Below are 18,729 nucleotides of genomic sequence, written 5' to 3' on the forward strand. Positions count from 1 at the left end.
AAACACCTCAGAACATTTTTTTCGTCAAACTTACTTAACTTTCGTTTGCACCGTCGATACAATTCAATTTAACAATCTATTGGTAAATATAGTTTGAATACACATAATTTTATATCAGAATTAAGTAAAGTAGCAACGACGAAACAAAATGTTCGGGATTCAATATTTAATTTATTGCCAACTATTTTTAAATTATTTTTACTCTGGTACACCTATTAATACAAATTGGTTCACTCTCCGTCAGATATTCGTAATTAAAACATCTCGATACGTTATCTGCTCTGAAGCAGATTGAATATCGAATACGAGGTCTTCAACACCTGTACAAGAGAATAACGAATGTAATTAGTAACAAAATTTCTAGAACTAAACAGGCGAAGGAAGAAGAAGAAAGACTGACTGCCATGAAAGAGTCCAGATTCACTGCAAAAATGTGGGCACTCGTGAACTCGATGGGGAACGTGGAGCGTTGCATGATGAACAGGAGCATCTTCTTCGCGTTGGTATCCAAATTGGGCCAGTCGCTCGTGAAGATCATGTCGGGGACTTCGAGGCTCTGAAATAGCAGACGCGGTTAGATGGCGAACGGACCAGAACGATTATTTCGCTCTTGAGAATGAACCTTCAGCTTGACTTCGTTCCCGTACCAACAGTAGTAGGACAGCTGCATCATGGTACAGACTATGTACATGGCAGCCTCGTACAGTTGCGAACCCATACTCATTGTCGAGATCCGGAAAAGGGTCAGGCACGCCATGGGAGTACTCGCCATGAACTGAAAGCCCAGGATACCTCGAAACTGTTTGTTCACTTTCGATGCGAACCTGCAAGCAATTGGAAAATATTAGGATTATAAATAAAAAAATTAGGACTATAAAAGAATCGAGAACACACTGGTAAATGCACTCATGGTGTCGAGCACAGGCTTTCACCGACTGACTGTGATCTCCCGTGATATTTTGCAAACGGTGCTGCAGCAGTTCCAGTTGACAACATGTGAGCACCATCAGGCCGCTGATCAGAGTATCGTTGGCTAGGTGCATCACCGTGAGTAGTATCAAACTGCTTGCTTGATGGGAGTAAGTCACTATATACAAGATCAGGGAAGAGTAATCGTACGGCACCCATACACGTTGATGGGCTAACTTTCTCAACTTCAGATCTCTCATTAGTGACGACATCCACGTCACCAATAAGTAACATTGGACCACCACCATGAACACTATGGTATTTTTTCTATAAACGAACAAATTTGGCGAAATTGACGATGAAATATGATTCAATATACAATTAAAGCTCTTGCTGCCACGGTGGCAATTTCAGGTTCATATAATTAAAGTATATTAATAAATCTGAGAATCAATTCTGAGTAAATAATTCCATTACTATAATTATTTATATATGAATATTATTTATATATCATAATTATATATATGAATATTATTTATATACCATAATTATATACATGAATATAATTATTTAAATACGAAAAATTATATACGAAATGGCAGTCAAAGTGCAATTAAAAATTGTATACTTACTGGATGGCTCTGTCGAACTTCAGCTTAATTTCCATCTCTGCTTTGTTCATAGGCATGAAAGGCTCCTTCTCGAGACTATTTATGAGTAGAAGAATAGACTCCCGTCTCCCCCTGAAATTGAGCATCTTGTAAATCGAGATGAGCACGGCGACCGTAATAGAGAAGTTGTCGCAGAACTGATCCTGGTTTTCCACGTTGAATATTATATCTAGAACTGCTATCACCATCATGTACTGTACGAACAGCAATATCACCAATGAGTACGCTTTGTACAACCATCTTTTGGCCCTGGACGTCCAGGTGAACGGACGTAGACAGCCGAGGAGCGTCAGGAACGAGAACGTGTACTTCAACGCTGTCATGATCAATGTTGACAGGGTGCGATCTATCTGTACTCATTCGGCGACAGGTAATATTTCCACTAATTTTCTTCTCGCCACACGGAGGACCAATAAATTCAACAACGCGAAAACAAATGTTTCATTATATATCCTTGGATGCTAAGACGATGACTTCGCGCGACGGAGCTTCACAGATTACTGGCCGCCGCGAAGTATCGGCTTTTCACTCGAAGTTCACCCGGCCGACTTTTGCCGCGACGAATTCCCTTCCGATGGGAAGAGTATGTCACAGCGGTAATTATTGACGAGCACGCGACATGTGTAATTGCCATTTCGAGAACGCGTTCGCGACCCCTCGCGCTCGGAACGCATTTAAGCGAGGGTAACGGAAGAATCACGTTGAATAATGAAACCGCCGTTGACGAACGATTACGTGCGGCTACCTTCGATGGACACGGATAATTGACGGTGGAGAGAAACCGTGGATAACAATCAGTTTTTTTCTTTCTCCGATCAGACACCGTAATGAAATGCAATCGAAGAAAATAGTGAAGACATTTGTCTTTTGTAATATTCGCTTGTAATGTAATGGTTTCCTTAGGGAACACGAGGAAAGTGAAATGAAAAATATCGAGGTGTATTCTTGACTCTACAGGCAAGTTATTTCTCGTTGCTAGGACGTCGAGTACTTTAATAAGAATTTAGTGTTACTTGCGTTAAGTATTAATTTCATACTTTGGTAGAAAACACTTCGGAGAACATAAATCACTGATTTTATCGAATCTCGTCACGACCATCTCTCTGTCTCACTCTTTAAAACATCACATCGTTAAAATAAATTCCTCAGGTAATTTTCTTTGATAGACTTACTTAATCTTCTTCTACCGTAACTACAAAATTCAATCTGACAATCTACTGTCAATTTGAAAATTCTCCGCCTCTTCTGTAACATTGTTTTCTCGTATTCGACGCGATAAAATTACGCTCATATATAATTTCGTTTCACAGGTTAGTAGAAGAGCAGAGACGGGACAAAACGCTCTGTATATGATATTTAATTTATTGCAAACTATTTTAGAATTATTGTGCATTCTCTGGTGCACGTTTCTATACAAATTCTTTTAATCTAGATCACATTGTATCGGTCCGTTATCTGCTTTGAAGCAAATTGAATATCGAGTACGAAACCTTCATCACCTGTACAAAAGTATAATAATAACAATTAGTGCAAATAATTGTGTAACTAGATATCGGAAGTATAAAGAGAAGAAGACTTACTGCCATGAAAGAGTCCAGATTCACCGCGACAATGTGAGCGCTGGTGAACTCGATGGGAAACGCGGAGCGCTGCATAATGAACAGGAGCATCTTCTTCGCGTCGCTGTCCAACTCGGACCAGTTGCTCGCGAAGATCATGTCAGGTATTTCGAGGCTCTGAAATATCAATCGCGGTTAGTTCGCGAATGATCCAGAGTAATTCTTCCGGTTTTGAGAATGAACCTTCAGCTTGACTTCGTTCCCGTATGAAACTGTCGTTTACGAACGATTACTTATTCTACCTTTCGATTGACACCGATAATTAGTCCTGTAAAGAAGTCACGAGTAACTATCGGTGCGTTTCTTTTTTCCCTCTCTCCCTCTCTCCAGTTACACCACCGTGGTGAAGTGCAATCGAAGACAATGTGTCAACGAAGACATTATGTTCTTTACAATAGAGTGTGCTTGGGGATGACGAGCAAACTGCGTGGAGTGGAAAATATGTAAGGATTTCACCTTTTTCACTCTTACGGGCAAGTTATTTTTCGTCACGAATTTATTGTTACTTATGTCAAATATTAATTTCACATCTTGGTAGAAAGTTCGTTAGTATTCGAGTATTGTTAAGTATATCGGTTGGTGTTGTCTATCCTCGTTGTAGCACATTGTACGCGGAGTAGGAGGTCTTAAGCACCTGTAATAAGAAATTACTATAGTTACTTCTGAAACATGAATAACATTTGCTAAATGAGTTTATAGCATTGTGGAATATTGTGACATATTGTGGAATATATTATACTGACTGTCATAAAAGAATCCAGATTCATCGACACGATGTGCGCACTCGTGAACTGCATGGGGAACGTAGCCCGCACCATAATCATCAAGAGAGTCTTTTTCGTGTTCTGGTCCAAAGTAATCCAATTGCTGGCCAAAATAAAATCTGGAATCTCAAGGCTCTGCAATTAAGAACAATATTAGCTTGTGAAAAAAAAATGTAGCCAGCTCAATTTCCTGTTTCGTGAATCCACCTTTAGCCTGACTTCGTTCCCGTACCAGCAGTAGTAAAATATCTGCATCAACATACAGAAAGCGTACACGAATGTCTCGACCATTCTCGATCCTACACCTCTCTTCAGGATACGGTATAGAATGAAGCAGATGATCATCATGCTTGACAGAAACTGAATGCACAGTATTACTCGAAAGCGCTTGTTTACCTTCGTGACTAGCCTGCAATCGTTTAAATAAATTTATCTTCGATAAAATGCAATTAATTTATGATGTGGCGAATTACGTCTAAAATGCAGATTTTATGCATTTGTAGTATTTTCATTGTCGCAAATTTGGCTTGGTATATTAGCATTAACCAAAAATTAGAAATTAAAAAAATTAAAAACTAAGAAAATTAAAAATTAAAAAAATTAGAAATTAGAAAAATTAAAAATTAAAAATTAGCATCAAGTAACAGGTTGGAAAAGATTTGAACAATGAAAATCTCTAGTGATCCAAAAGCGTTTAAGTTTTAGCAAAATTAAAGAAAGACGAACTCGAATAAGAAGTTATGGTGTTTTGCACACTGCTTGGCCGATTCCTTCTGATCTTTGGTGATGTTTCGCAGACGATGCCCGAGGATCTCCAGCTGGCTGTATATGCAGAACATCAGCCCGCTGAACAGAGTATCATAGGCGACGTTCATAAACGACGCGATGAACACACTGACGGCCTGATGAGCGTAAGTGATCGCGTACAATGTTGGTGACGAATAGTCGTACGGCACCCAGGCACGAAACGCTAACGCTCTGTTCTTCGGGTCTCTGATCAACGAGGTGATCCATATGATCACTCCGCAGATCCCAAACATGCCCATGAACAGTAACGTAAGTTTCCTGTAATTAGAATAATACCTGTTTCGACCAAATCTTGATAAACGATCCCTCTTTTATTTCAAGAGCAACGGCGTTAAAATCTAAAGCAACAAAAGCATCTTTTCTTTTCCTAAATCGAAGTAGCTATATAACTTTTCACTTCTAATTATTTTTCTGAGATTATGCTGTTGATCTAGATACTGTAAAATCTTAGAAATACTCAAACATATAGTAAATTATATAGTAAATGTAGGCACATATTTTGTAAAATTTAAAAATTGCAAAACACTCTTCTGAATTTTTAAAACGATACAATAGAACAATGTGTATGACCGAAAACGAAATTAAATTAATTCCAGCTAGCTTAATTGGCATTGCTCCATTTTCAATAATTTCCTTAATATTAACGAAGCAAGTGGAAAGGGTTAAAATTGATGAGTTAGCAAACAACTCACTCGTTCGTGGCATCGAATCTCGTCTCGATCATTTTCTCGTCTTTGTCGGCAGGCGAATAAGGCTTCCTCTGCATGGATCTGACCATGAGCATAATGTTCTTGTGGTTCGCCAAGAAGCTGCACAGTTTGCAGAACGAGATCACTTCCGGCATCAAGGCGTACAAATTGTCGCTGAACTCGTCCTGATCCTCGACGTTGAACAGCATGTCCAATATCGACATCAGCACCAGAACCTGAAGGAAAATGAACACGACCAGCGAGTACACCTTGTACAGAAACTTCTTGGTCGTGGTGGTCCACGTGGGCGGTCGCAGACAGCCTAAAACCGTCAAGACCGTGAACGTCATCCTCAAAGTCGGCATCGTCGACTTTTCCAAAGTTCTTCTTCCTTTCCTTCAAAGAGAAGCGCGAAGCGGAAGTGTGGTCACGATAATAATTCCGACTTCGCGGGACAATGTCTTGCGCATCACTGACCACCGCCAGCTATCGGAATTCCTCCCTGCGCCCTAAGTGAACGATCAGTCAGTTTTATTCCCGACAGGTTTTTTTTCTTTGTTCCGGCTATGTTATTATCGGAGCTACCGGCGGGCACGCGACTTCTGCAATTGCCATTACGAAAATAAGCCTGCGACCCTAACGCCGCGTAATTCCTCCTCGCTTTTCGCCATGGTGTGCTATACTGCGGCACTCGCCGTGGCAATCAACGAAGAGCGGTTTCCACAGAACGACAGCGTTCAATAATGAATTCGAGGTGAAACGATACATTGTCGGCGATTTTAGCGGTCGGGGGTTAGTTAATATTTTAAAAGCACCGGTGACGAACTCTTCTGTCTTCGCTGTAGTTCGATGCGTTTTTCCAGCGTAAGCTAGTTCCTGGAAATTCGTGGAAAAATCAACCCCAGAGGCGGAGCAACAAAGTTCTTCGTCCCCTGACAAAGTAGCTAATAAGTCGCTACTTTGTAATTCCAAGGAATTCGCAAAAGCAAAGACACTCTTCGGTAGACGCAATTAGGTATGTCAGATATGCGGAAGTCACTTTAAGAAGAAGTAAAGGTGTTTGTCGGGAACATGTAAGAAACAGGAGAGACGTGAAGAAGTAGTAAAAAAGGCAAGCACTTTTTTACTGTAAAAATATCGTGGATTTTAAGCTGAATTTATTTCTAATCCTATCAGATACTTTACATATTCTAGACTGTTCCTTGCGAGCTTAGCACTTCGTCGAGCGCGCGTCACGTTATCGCTGATTCGTAATCGATCGGGGCACCTTTACTGAAGCACGTTATATACCGAGTACGAAGTTTTCAATACCTGGAACGAGAAAACGTTAATGCATACTTTTCTCTTGCAGACGCCGTTGTCGATGGTCCGTTGTCTTAAAGAGAGCAGGGAATATTAATTATGAAGTATGCGGAAGCACGATTGATCGTCTACTGACCGACATAAAGGAGTCAATGTTCACCGAGACGATGCGAGCAGTTGAGAACTTGATTGGAAACGTGGCTCTCATCATAATCATCAGCAGAGTCTTCTTGGTGTTGTCGTCCAAACTGGCCCAATTGCTGGCGAAGATCCAGTCCGGCACCTCCAGACTCTGAAACGGATGATCGCGTGAGAAAGTCACGAAACCAGGAAGCTGAGGTTTCTTACAACGACAATGAACCTTTCGTTTGACTTCGTTCCCATACCAACAGTAGTAAAATATCTGCATCAGCATACAGAGTGCGTACAGTAGCGTCGACGCCAGCCTCTCGCCTAAATCAGTTTGCGTGATTCGATAGAGCGTGAAGCAGATGATCATCATGCTCGCCATAAACTGAATGCACACTACTATTTGAAACTCTTCGTTCACCTTCGCTGCAAATCTGAAATCATATTCATCCATCGATTAACAACCAGAACGATCGATCTTTTTCATTTACAACATTGTGAAAACTGTGAGGAATTTTTACGTAAAATTAATTTTAGCTGGAAATTAATATCTGACGAATTATATACATTTTTTATTTTTTTACACAGTACGTTCTGAATATTCTAGTTGCAAAATAAAATAAAAAATCTTTCCTTTTTCAGATTGGAATTCGGATAAGGACACATAGTCTAATTATTGGAGCATCGCAATTAAAATTATAAAAAGGGAAAGCGTACTCGTAGAGAAAGTTGTGATGGCGTGCGCATTCTGTCGCCGACTCCTTGCCATTTTTCACGATGCTCTGCAAACGGAGCCCGAGAATCTCCAGCTGGCTGTATATGCAGAACATCAGGCCGCTGAACAGAGCGTCGTAAGTGAGGTTCATAAGGGCGGCAATGAATACACTCACGGCTTGCAGAAAGAAAATTACGGCGTACACAGTCGGAGCCGAGTAGTCGAACGGAATCCACAAACGAAACCCTAACTTCTTCCCTGCGCCTACCCCGTTCGTGATTAGCGCGGTGGAAAGAATCATCACTATACAAACCTCGCACAGGGATATGTACACGCTTGTGATTTTCCTGCAATTAGGACAACACTTATTTTTACTCGAATCATTCGTTAACTTACCATGTTATTACATACACATTTTTCATACATATTACTTCATAAAAGATTAGAAACAGTAATTTTTCCATAGAGATTTTCATGAACAAATTGCAAGAATAACATAGAAATTAGTTCCTTCTTTCAATAATTTTATTAAACTCAAGATATATTAATTTATCTGCTGTTTTACATTTCAACCCTCGATTTTTCTATCGGATGTATAAAATGTACGATTTAACCCTTTGCACTCGAATGCACCATTAAAATGGTTACAGCAGGTTCTAATATATATATATATATATATATTATGAAAAATTAGATTTAAAGAATTATTAAAAGTATAACAGTTGTCCTATGATTTACTTTCATACGTATGAAATTCATTTTGTTACATGAAATGGAAATACTGTATGTCAGAAAAGTTATCGTAGAATTACTGTTCAATTGACTTCGAGTGCAAAGGGTTAATAATCAACGTTTGAAAACTTACTCGTTGTGCCTGTCGTATTTCTTCTCGATTTTCATCTCATCGGTATTATCGGGCAAGTAGGGTTTCTGCTGCAGAGTGTTAATCAGAACCATGATATTGTTGCCATGAGTGAGAAAGCTGCAGAACTTGCAGCAGGTGATCAGCATGGGTATGGTCAGGACGAGATTGTCGCTGAACTCGTCCTGATTCTGGACGTTAAATACCACGTCTAGAACCGCAGCCAGCGTCAAAGTCTCTACGAGAATCAACACCGCGATACCGTACGTTTTGTACAGGAGCTTCAGGGGCCAGGATTTCCACGAGGATGGCCGATGGCAGCCAATCATCGTCAGAACGGTCGTCGCACATCGCAACGTCGGCATCGTCGATTTTGTCAGGCGTCTTATTTTTACTCATACGATCGCATGATTAATCGGAACAGCCGAGACGATTCACTTGCACTGTCAGCTTCGTACTCGAGACCACGATCTTTGCGAACTCGAAGTATTTCGACAAATTTTCACCCGTTTTTTTTTCACAGAAACGAATCGTACAGAATATTTGTAAAGTAGAGAAGAATATTGCGTTGACTTCGCGCGTCAATGTCTCACCCTTCACTGACATGCGAAGTCAGTATCGGTATTTCACCGCCACCCCCTTGGCACAGTTGCTGTCCCGTTGACAATATACCTTCTATTGTGCAAAGCTGACCGCTACTGTTATTACTGTAATCATTGGCTACGTGTCCCCTTGCAACTTTGAGAGAGCGTTTTTTCTCGGAGCCTGCAGGATCGCATTTTTCTAGGGTAGCAATTAGATGGGCGATATTCAATAATAAATACTGACAGACGCTGTCACTCGTAATGGATGTAGGGTTGAGCGTGGCTCGAAGAACGCGCCATTGTGCAGTGTCACTTGTCTCTTCTATGGTTTTGTGTGAAAATATTCTCGCGCGTTTCCTTGAAGCATCTAAACAGCTTTCAACTAGTTGGACTTGTAAAAGGAAAGATAAGTTTGCTTTCTTTATCGGTTTATTCTACGACACAATGAAAATGTGATTTCTTTGCAGGAAAGAATTGATATTTTAGAAACGCAAAGTACCACGAATTCTTCTATTTGAATACTTGTTGCATGCCGAGCGAAGCGTTTAAGACGATAATTCCAAGGTAAATTAAATCTATGTTAGAACTTCAAGCTAAATTTATTGTTAATTCTATCAGATATTTTATTCTACATATTCTAATATGTTTCTCTTGGTCTTAGCAATGCTTTAACAAAAATATCATCGGATTGCACTTATCATCTTCACTGGAGCACATTGTACACTGAGTAAGAAGTTTTGAGCACCTGGAACAGTCGAACACTTTCTACTTGATCGTACCTTCTGATAATAATCAACGTGCAATGAAACATACTGACCGCCATGAAAGACTCTATGTTCACCGACAGAATGTGAGCAGTCGTGAACTCGATAGGAAACGTGGCCCTTATCATGATCATCAGAAGAGTTTTCTTAGTGTCGTCGTCCAAGCCGGCCCAGTTGCTAGCGAAAATACAATCTGGCACCTCTAGACTCTGAGACGAACGTTCACGTAAGAAAGTTACGAAACCGTGAAAGTTGATTTTTCTTATAGCGGCAATGAACCTTTCGTTTGACTTCGTTCCCATACCAACAGTAGTAAAATATCTGCAGCAGCATGCAGAGCGCGTACACTAGAGTCGAAGCCAGCCTCTCGCCCAAGTCGGTTTGCGTGATTCGGTAGAGGGTGAAGCAGATCGTCGCTATACTCGCCATAAACTGAAAGCACAGTACTGTTTGGAAGTCTTCGTTCACCTTCGCTGAAAATCTGAAAACCAAATTGCATCGATTGCAGCATTATAATTGCATTTCCATCGATTAACGCTGGCGCTGTCGAAATAATAATTTCTATTATTTTTAATTTATATTAAATAACATATTTTTCTCTATATTATGTTCTCCGTCATTTATATTAAATAAAATATTTTTTTTCTATTATTTTTTAAAAGTTTCTATTAATTCTATTTCAATTACAGATTTTATAAAATCATTTCTACGTGCATTGATACATAATCTACTGTATTCTAATTTTGACGTAATTAAAAATCGACATCACATTAATGTAATCATGCAAATCTGAAATCACATTAAACCACTAATTCGTAACTAGAACGATTGATTTTTTCATTTACATCCGATGACATTATGAAAACTGTGAGAAATTTTTATATGAAATTAATTTTAGCTGGATATTAATATTTGATGAATTCGAATTATATTTAAAAATTAATTCTGTTGGCATAGTACGTTCTGAATATTCTAGTTGCAAAATAAAATAAAAAAATCTTTCCTTTTTCAGATTAAAATTTGGACAAGGACCCATGGTCTAATTATTGGAGTGTCTTAATTAAGAATTGTAATTTATAAAAAGGGAAGCGTACTCGTACAGAAAGTTGTGATGGCGTGCGCATTCTCTCGCCGACACCTTGCCAGTTTTTATGACGTTCTGCAATCTGAGCCCGAGAATCTCCAGCTGGCTGTGTATGCAGAACATCAGGCCGCTGAACAGAGCATCGTAAGTGACGTTCATAAGCGAGGCAACGATTACACTCGTTGCTTGAAAAAAGAATATGGCGGCGTACACCGCCGGGGCCGAGTAGTCGAACGGAATCCACAAACGATACGGTAATATTCTGTTCTTCCCGTTTGTTATCAGCGTGGTGAGAAGAATCATCACTATACAAGCCTCGCTCATGAACACGTACACGGTCGAAATTTTTCTACAACCAGGACAATACTTATACCTGTTCAAATCATCGATTGATTTAGGCCACGCTATACACTTAATTTTCATGCGTATTATTTCAGAATAAAATTGAGAGAACAATTTTTGCTAATTGATTATCATGGAATAATTGCTAGAAGCTAAAATAAAATAGAAATTGGTTTCTTCTTTCAATTTTATTACTGTGATTATATACTGATAATTTTGTTACTCTGATTATATTCTGATAATTTTATACTCTTATTATATTCTGATAATTTTATTACTTTCATTATATTCTGATAATTTTATTACTTTGATTATATACTGATAATTTTATACTCTTCTTACTCTGATCACTGTACTATATTTCACTTCACGATTTTTTAAACAAATGTATAAAATTTGCAATTTAATAATTAATGTTTCAAAACTTACTCATTGTGCCTGTCGTGTTTCGTCTCGACATTCATCTCGTCGTTATTGTCAGGCAAGTAAGGCTCCCGCTGCAGAGTGTCGATCAGATGCATGATGCTGGTCCCGCGAGTGAGAAAGTTGCAGAACTTGCAGCAGGTGATCAACATCGGAAGAGTCAAGACGAGATTGTCGCTGAACTCGTCCTGATTCTGGACGTTAAATATTACGTCTAGAATCGATAGCGACGTCAGCATTTGCACGAGAATCAACACCACGATTCCGTACGCTTTGTATAGAAACTTGACAGGCCCGGATGTCCACGAGGATGGTCGACGACAACCAATTATTGTCAGAACGGTTGTCGCACATCGCAGCGTTGGCATCGTCGATTTTATTACCTGTCTTACTCATACGATCACGAGATTAATCTGCTTGAAATTAATCGAAACCGCCGAGACACTTGCACTCTCAGTTCCAGAACCGAGACTGCGATCTCGATGCAAAGCGTTAGGGCAATTTTTAATCCGCTTTCGATAGAAATTGATTGATGCGTGAAGAAGTATTGCGCTGACTTCACATGTCAAAGTCTTTCCTACCACTGACAGGTGAAGTCAGTGTCGATATCGTCCCGCCACCCCCGGGAACAGTCGCCTTACCAATGACAATGCCTCCTGTATTGCGCAAGCTGACGATCACTGTTATTACTATAATTATTGGTCACGTTTCCCCTTGTCATTTTAAGAACATGCTCGCAGCGTGCGTTTTCTCTCGGCGCCTGCCGGGATCGCTTTTCTAGGGTAGCGATTAGTCGGGGTGACATTTAATTATGAAAACCGAGGGACATTAGCACTCTTAATGGACAAAGGGTAGAGCATGCTTCTACGAACACGCTGTTGTTCAGTGTCAGTATCTTTCGCGATTCTATGGGAAAATATCTGTCTGCCAATAAAAGTGACTGTTTTCTTATACGTGAAGCATCGTTCGAAAGGTATTTCAAAATTAAAATTATTCTGTTTCAAAGTGTATTCTAAAATAAGACTAACATGTGATTTCTTTACAGAGAAGAGATCTAATTCGAGAAGTTGTAAAAGTTGATATTTAAGAAACGCAAAGTACTACGAATTCTTCTACTTAATTGTTTAATGTATGCTGAATAAAAGGGACAAGATATAATCACAGTAAAAATCGTAAGGTAAATTAATTTTCTATACCAGAACCTCGAGCTGAATTTATTCTTAATTCTGTCAGATATTTCCTTCTACATATTCTAGTATGTTTCCTTTGGCCTTAGCACTACTTTAACATCATCCGATTGCATTTATCATCTTCACTGAAGCACATTATACACCGAGTAAGAAGTTTTGAGCACCTGTAATAGTCGAACGCATTCTGGCTGATCATACTTTCTAACAACTTTGAAAAATAATTGAGCATACTAACCGCCATGAAAGACTCTATGTTCACCGACAGAAGGTGAGCACTGGTGATCTGAATTGGATACTTTGCCCGCAGCATAATAGTTAGGAGTATCTTCTTAGTGCTGTTATCCAAGCTCATCCAATCGCTGGTGAAAATCATGCTCGTTATCTCGAGACTCTGAAACGAGAACGTCTATCGCAAAATTCTACGACTTCGTAGAAAAGTCTCCTGCCATCGTAATGAACCTTTAGCTTGACTTCGTTGCCGTACCAACAATAATAGAATATCTGCAGTAGCATAACGTACGCATACAGGAGCGCCTCGATCGTTCCCGACCCTAAATCCGTCTGCGTGAATCGGTAGAGGGTGAAACAGATAATCGTTATGCTAGCCAGAAACTGAATGCACATCACTGCTTGGAAGTCCCTGTTCACTTTCGCCGCGAATCTGAAATCACGTTTAAATGAAAAATAATCGTTTTGCTGTTACATTTATGGAAAATCGTCGTTGGCTAATTATCTCGTCTTGTTTGCAGGTCGGTGCTGGACGCAAATACGATCTTACGAACAACGTAGAAGAAAACGAGAAAAGTCGGGAAACACACGTGTAGATAAAATGATGGTGTCGTGCGCATTCTTTGGCCGATGCGCTGCCGGTTTTGATGATGTCCTGGATGCGACGGCCGAGTATCTCCAGCTGGCTGTGTATGCAGAACATCAGCCCGCTGAACAGAGAATCGTAAGTGACGTTCATTAGCGAGGAAATGGTTACACTCACGCCTTGCAGGACGAACGTGACTGCGTACACAGCCGGTGACGAGTAGTCGTACGGCAACCACGTACGAAACGTCAACACTTTGTTCCCCGCGTTTGTGATCAGCGCGGAGGCCACGGTAACCACTACGCAGACTTCCGTCGAGCACGTGTATACCGTTGTTATCAATCTGAAATCAGAACGATGACATAACTATTGGGTTCGCAACTAAGTAATCGCGGATTGTCTTGATCAAAATTGTCTTTGATAGGAAAAGTCAGAAGCTCTATTAACTTGATTCTTTAAGTCTTTAAATGTTCTTAAAATTTCATACTTGATCTACCAACTTTGCTGACAAACGCATGAAACCCTCAGTCTAATTGTAACTTAATGAACATTTAAATACGTTCGAACAATGTTTAAAAATAGCGCGACGTTCTTAGCTTCCAAAACTGTTTTCTCGTTGTTTTATTTTGTTGTCTGCTTACTCGTTGTACTTGTCGAATCGCGACTCGATCTTCATCTCGTCCTCGTTGACAGGCGAGTACGGCTTACTCCGTTGACAATTTATAAGCAGCATAATGCTGTCGCGGTACACTAAAAAGCTGCAGAACTTGCAGCAGGTGATCATCATGGGAATGGTCAGGACCAGGTTCTCGCTGAATTCGTCCTGCGTCTCGACGTTCAATATTATGTCGAGGATTGTCGTCAGCGTCAGTGTCTGCACAGCGATCAGAATTAGGTATCCATACACTTTGTACAGGAACTTCTTCGGCTTGGAGGTCCACGTAGATGGCGGGTGGCAGCCTATCGCTGTCAGAACCGTGGTCGCACACCTTAACGTTGGCATCGTCGATTCTATTATTTACTATCTTGCCTTTAATCATCCGGTCTCCTTTCCTGAATTTGGGAACCGGTTTTCAATCTGCCGAGTCTTCACTGATATTATACCCACCCTCTGCACGGAATTGCCGAGATTCAGGCTGCGTTAACCCCTTGCCCCACGGTTAACACTTGTTAAAAATTTATCTTGACAGGTAATTTATCTCAAACGTTAAAAAAATTATTTAATAACAATACCTATATTTATTAGACCATATTCGAATTCTGAACAATTTTGATAGGATATAATAGAGCAAGGGGTTAAAATTACAGTCGTTTTAATCGCTCTTGTTTTCGAGCACAGTGAGATCGTAAATAAAAGTTTGCAAATTTAAAAATTCTGAGAAGCAGAGTGCCAGACGAAAGGGTTCGAGAAGAAAAAAATGGCACAGTCGAGAATTCTGCGCCCACGATCGCACGACACAGTTTCACGTGTCACTGGCCAGCCGCTGACTGTCGGCATTTTCCCTGCAACCCCTTGCTCGGTTTTCTTATCGACGATTTCGCTTGGCTATGTCATTACGGTAATTATTGCCGCGACATCTGCACTTACCATTTCGATGTGGTCGCAGCCCTTGCGATCTTTTTTGTCTCGCTCTTCTTTACTTCGCGTTCGATTGCAGTCGGGGTAGCATTTCGAAAGGGACGTCGTTTAATAATGAAAGCATGACAGAGGGAAGATGCGCTATTGCGGCATTTAATGGGCGAAGGTAAAGCATTTCGAAGAAGCTACGAGCTGCAGCGCAACTCCGGTTCCGTTTCTCTCGGGTGAAACGAAATAAAAGTCGTGCGAGGTATTGTGCAGTAGCGATGCGTTCTTTGGCCGAAGTATGCTCGCGTTTAGAAAAATATTTTCGTTATTCTGGAGACAATTGAAAACAAGGAAAATATATATTTCATATGCGCCAACCTGATATATTGTCTTCAACGAAAGCAGGATCGATTTCATAGAGGGATAAATATAGGGGTGAGTAATTTAACTATGAATTGTTGATTTATCGTTCAATGAACAAAAAATAATAAATACGTAAGACAAATATGAGTTAGTTCAATTTTAACTATTTAGTTTACAAAGCTGAAAGTCTCAGCTCTTTTGAAAAATGAGATTCCGGATATTTTCAGGATTCACTTTTTAATAAATAAGTACTGTGGCATTCATGCTGAATTTATTGCTAATCTTATCGAATACCTTTCGTTGCATCTAATATGTTTCGTCTGATGATTTGGTACATTGCCATAGCTCTACGCTACGAAATATTGTCGGGTTCGATCGATTACTTTCACTGCAACACGCTGTACGCCGAGTACGACGTTTTGAGCACCTGAAATTCGAAAGTATTATAGCTGAGCACAGTTCAAAAGTATTGTGATCGATTACATAATAATTCAAAAATATTCTAATCGAATCCATCACAATTAAAAATTATTAGAATTGGATGCATCACAATTAAAAGTATTACAATGGAATTTTTATGACAATTGAAAAGTGTTAAAATTGTAAAATTCTAAAGCTTTAGAATTGTAATAAATACACAGTCTGCGAGTGCTATAGATCAAATTTTGACATAATTTCGCTTCGCACTGACCGCCATAAAAGACTCCAAATTCACCGACACGATATGGACGCTCAAGAACTCGATAGGTGACGCGGATCGTAGCATGATCATCAGCAGCATCCTTCTCGTGTTCTCGTCCAAATTAGGCCAGTTGCTTGCGAAGATCAAATCTTGGATCTCGCGGCTCTAAAGCGAAGAATATGTTAGTCTGTACAATATCAGAACTCTTATTAATCTACTCAAGAAATTAACCTTCAGCTTGACTTCGTTGCCGTACCAACAATAAAAAAATATCTGCACCAGCATGCACAACGCGTACACCACTGTCTCGGCGAGTCGCGATCCTAGATCCGTTTGAGTGATACGGTAAAGAGTGAAACAGATGATCGTCATGCTCGCCATGAATTGAACGAACACCACCACTTGAAAGTCTTCGTTCACTTTCGTGGCAAATCTGCAATAACAATAACACCATAGATAATTTCTGGGGAAAATTGCATCATTGCAAAAATGCATCAAAATAGTGCATCGAAGAACAGAAATTAAATAAAACTGCTTAGCAGAAAAATGGCATGGCGATATTATTGAATTATTAAATTTTTTTTCTGCAAGTATGTCAAATCCGCAGTCCGGTTATTATATATAATTTTATTGCACTAATAGTGATAATTAATCCAGTTGTTATATATAATATTATTGCACTGATAGCGATAATTAATCTCGGCAGAAATCATTCACGAATGTAACTCACTGATATATGAAATTATGCTGACGCACGCATTCGCGCGCCGACTCAGAGCCGCTTTTAACCTGTTGCAGACGATGCCCGAGAATCTCCAGCTGACTGTAGATAGAGAACAACAGGCCGCTGAACAGGGAATCGTAAGCGGCGTTGACCAGCGAGGCGATTGTTACACTCACAGCCTGATGAGCGTAAGTCGCAGCGTATAAAATGGGGGATGAATAGTTGTACGGATGCCAGGCACGGAAGGCCAGCGTTCTGTTCTTTGGATCTCTCATTAACGAGGTAACCCACACCATCATTACGCAGAGTTCGACTGAGATCGTGTACAAACTCGTTATTCTCCTGCAATCAGATCAATATTTCTATTATTTTAATTGCGACTTCTGGGTAATCTGGCATAAGACTAGCTTTTTTTATTTAAATTTTTCGTTTTCTATTTCTATCAAGTTTAATTTTTAATTCACATTTCCCCGAGCAGTAATAATTTTTAATAACCCTTTTGTGAAGCCTACAATGTAGACAAATTTCTAAAACCTGTAAGTCCTTTCTTTTCCATCTTCTATTTCTATTAACATTCATTTTTAATTCACCTTTCCCCGAACCCACAGTAGTAATAATTTTTAATTAATTAAGGCTGTATTTTTCATTTTATTTTACCATTTATCTCAAGAAAGAGAAAACGAGCTCAACAGTAGTCTAAACGAATAAATAAATTCTTGTAACACTTTTGCAATAAAGAAGACTCACTCATTTATAGTGTCGTATCTGGTCTCGATCCTGAGCTCGTCGTCATCGACAGGCAAATAGGGCTTTTTCTGCATAGCGTGCATCAGTATCAGAATGCTATCCCGATTGGCTAAAAAGCTGCACAGCTTGCAGCAAGCGATCACCATGGGAACGGTTAGGTACAGATTGTTGCCGAAGTCGTTCTGAGTTTTAACGTTGAACACAATGTCGAGGATCGTGGTCAGCGTGACAGTCTGCATGAGAAACAACACTAGAATCCCGTACACTTTGTATAGGAGTATTTTGGTGGACGACGTCCAGGAGGATGGCTTTTGGCAGCCTATGGTTGTCAGCACAGTGGACGTCCATCTTAGAGTTGGCATAGTCGATTACCTTGTTTCTCGACTTCGATCATTCGTTTACACGATACTCTACCATATCTGCGGAATTTAATTCCTTCTTCTTTTTTACTTTCACTGCTCGACGCGTGGAACCTTGAAAAGGATACTCACTGGCCCATTTCAATGGTGAAATTTATAAAGCAATCGTGTCACGGAGACTTCGTTTAATCGCGACGTAGTTGCTACGTCGAAAACGTCTCGACCTCGCGCGTCAGAGGTTCGAACGCTATTGAAGGCTATAGCGCATCGACGATTCTTTTCGCGTGTCGTTAACTACCCCGAACGACAGCGTTTCCTTTCCACCCTGACAGAAATCGGCCATTCGTTCGTCGCCGCTCGCTTATTATTATAATTACCGTCGGACTTCGCCGCGCGTAATTCACCCTTGTTCGGACACTCGTTGCTCGTCGCTGGAACTCCGGGGGGGACGCTCAATAATGAACCGGCCGAGTAACGAACGCGTTACACCCGGTTTTTTTCACGGGGATATCGCTGCGATGCATATTTTAATACCTGTCGCTACCTTTTTCTCGGCCGTTTTGCGACAAAGTCGAGCTGCGTGGAATCGCGCGCGAGGGGAATCGTTCACCTACGACAT

At 40.2% G+C, this 18,729-nt stretch overlaps 5 protein-coding genes across 7 annotated transcripts; all 5 read right to left on the minus strand.

Annotated features, from left to right (window-relative positions):
- Positions 1-151: 151 nt before the first annotated feature.
- LOC144467574 (uncharacterized) lies at positions 152-12,583 on the minus strand. Its single transcript, XM_078176435.1, has 11 exons — positions 11,671-12,583; positions 10,910-11,272; positions 10,095-10,296; positions 9,759-10,024; positions 8,471-8,863; positions 7,608-7,952; positions 6,862-7,324; positions 1,542-1,930; positions 648-1,236; positions 401-556; positions 152-320 (listed from the first exon to the last, which is right to left on the minus strand). The coding sequence occupies exons 1-11, from the start codon at positions 12,030-12,032 to the stop codon at positions 273-275; spliced, it is 3,576 nt and encodes a 1,191-aa protein (XP_078032561.1). The 5' UTR covers positions 12,033-12,583; the 3' UTR covers positions 152-272.
- LOC144479132 (odorant receptor 33a-like) lies at positions 2,825-3,464 on the minus strand. The gene is made up of 3 exons (XM_078197657.1): positions 3,383-3,464; positions 3,161-3,316; positions 2,825-3,079 (listed from the first exon to the last, which is right to left on the minus strand). Exons 2-3 carry the CDS (start codon positions 3,296-3,298, stop codon positions 3,032-3,034), a joined length of 186 nt encoding a protein of 61 aa, XP_078053783.1. The 5' UTR covers positions 3,299-3,316; positions 3,383-3,464; the 3' UTR covers positions 2,825-3,031.
- LOC144479120 (odorant receptor Or1-like) lies at positions 3,700-6,090 on the minus strand. 2 transcript variants are annotated; one of them, XM_078197646.1, is made up of 5 exons: positions 5,463-6,089; positions 4,690-5,028; positions 4,171-4,372; positions 3,943-4,098; positions 3,700-3,833 (listed from the first exon to the last, which is right to left on the minus strand). In XM_078197646.1, exons 1-5 carry the CDS (start codon positions 5,822-5,824, stop codon positions 3,786-3,788), a joined length of 1,107 nt encoding a protein of 368 aa, XP_078053772.1. In that variant the 5' UTR covers positions 5,825-6,089; the 3' UTR covers positions 3,700-3,785. The 2 variants fall into 2 exon arrangements, with proteins under 2 accessions (XP_078053772.1, XP_078053771.1); XM_078197645.1 differs by lacking the exon at positions 3,700-3,833 and having other exon boundaries at positions 3,883-4,098; positions 5,463-6,090.
- A 138-nt stretch (positions 12,584-12,721) lies between the features above and the next one.
- Positions 12,722-15,630, minus strand: LOC144479119 (odorant receptor Or1-like). 2 transcript variants are annotated; one of them, XM_078197643.1, is made up of 5 exons: positions 14,902-15,630; positions 14,310-14,779; positions 13,673-14,011; positions 13,314-13,515; positions 12,722-13,245 (listed from the first exon to the last, which is right to left on the minus strand). In XM_078197643.1, the coding sequence occupies exons 2-5, from the start codon at positions 14,669-14,671 to the stop codon at positions 12,943-12,945; spliced, it is 1,206 nt and encodes a 401-aa protein (XP_078053769.1). In that variant the 5' UTR covers positions 14,672-14,779; positions 14,902-15,630; the 3' UTR covers positions 12,722-12,942. The 2 variants fall into 2 exon arrangements, with proteins under 2 accessions (XP_078053769.1, XP_078053770.1); XM_078197644.1 differs by having other exon boundaries at positions 12,724-13,018; positions 13,090-13,245; positions 14,310-15,626.
- A 53-nt stretch (positions 15,631-15,683) lies between these two features.
- LOC144479125 (odorant receptor Or1-like) lies at positions 15,684-18,680 on the minus strand. The gene is made up of 5 exons (XM_078197653.1): positions 17,752-18,680; positions 17,011-17,346; positions 16,512-16,713; positions 16,290-16,445; positions 15,684-16,025 (listed from the first exon to the last, which is right to left on the minus strand). Exons 1-5 carry the CDS (start codon positions 18,111-18,113, stop codon positions 15,984-15,986), a joined length of 1,098 nt encoding a protein of 365 aa, XP_078053779.1. The 5' UTR covers positions 18,114-18,680; the 3' UTR covers positions 15,684-15,983.
- Positions 18,681-18,729: the final 49 nt, after the last annotated feature.

Source organism: Augochlora pura, chromosome 3 (genome assembly GCF_028453695.1).
Source record: "Augochlora pura isolate Apur16 chromosome 3, APUR_v2.2.1, whole genome shotgun sequence".
NCBI lineage: Eukaryota > Metazoa > Arthropoda > Insecta > Hymenoptera > Halictidae > Augochlora > Augochlora pura.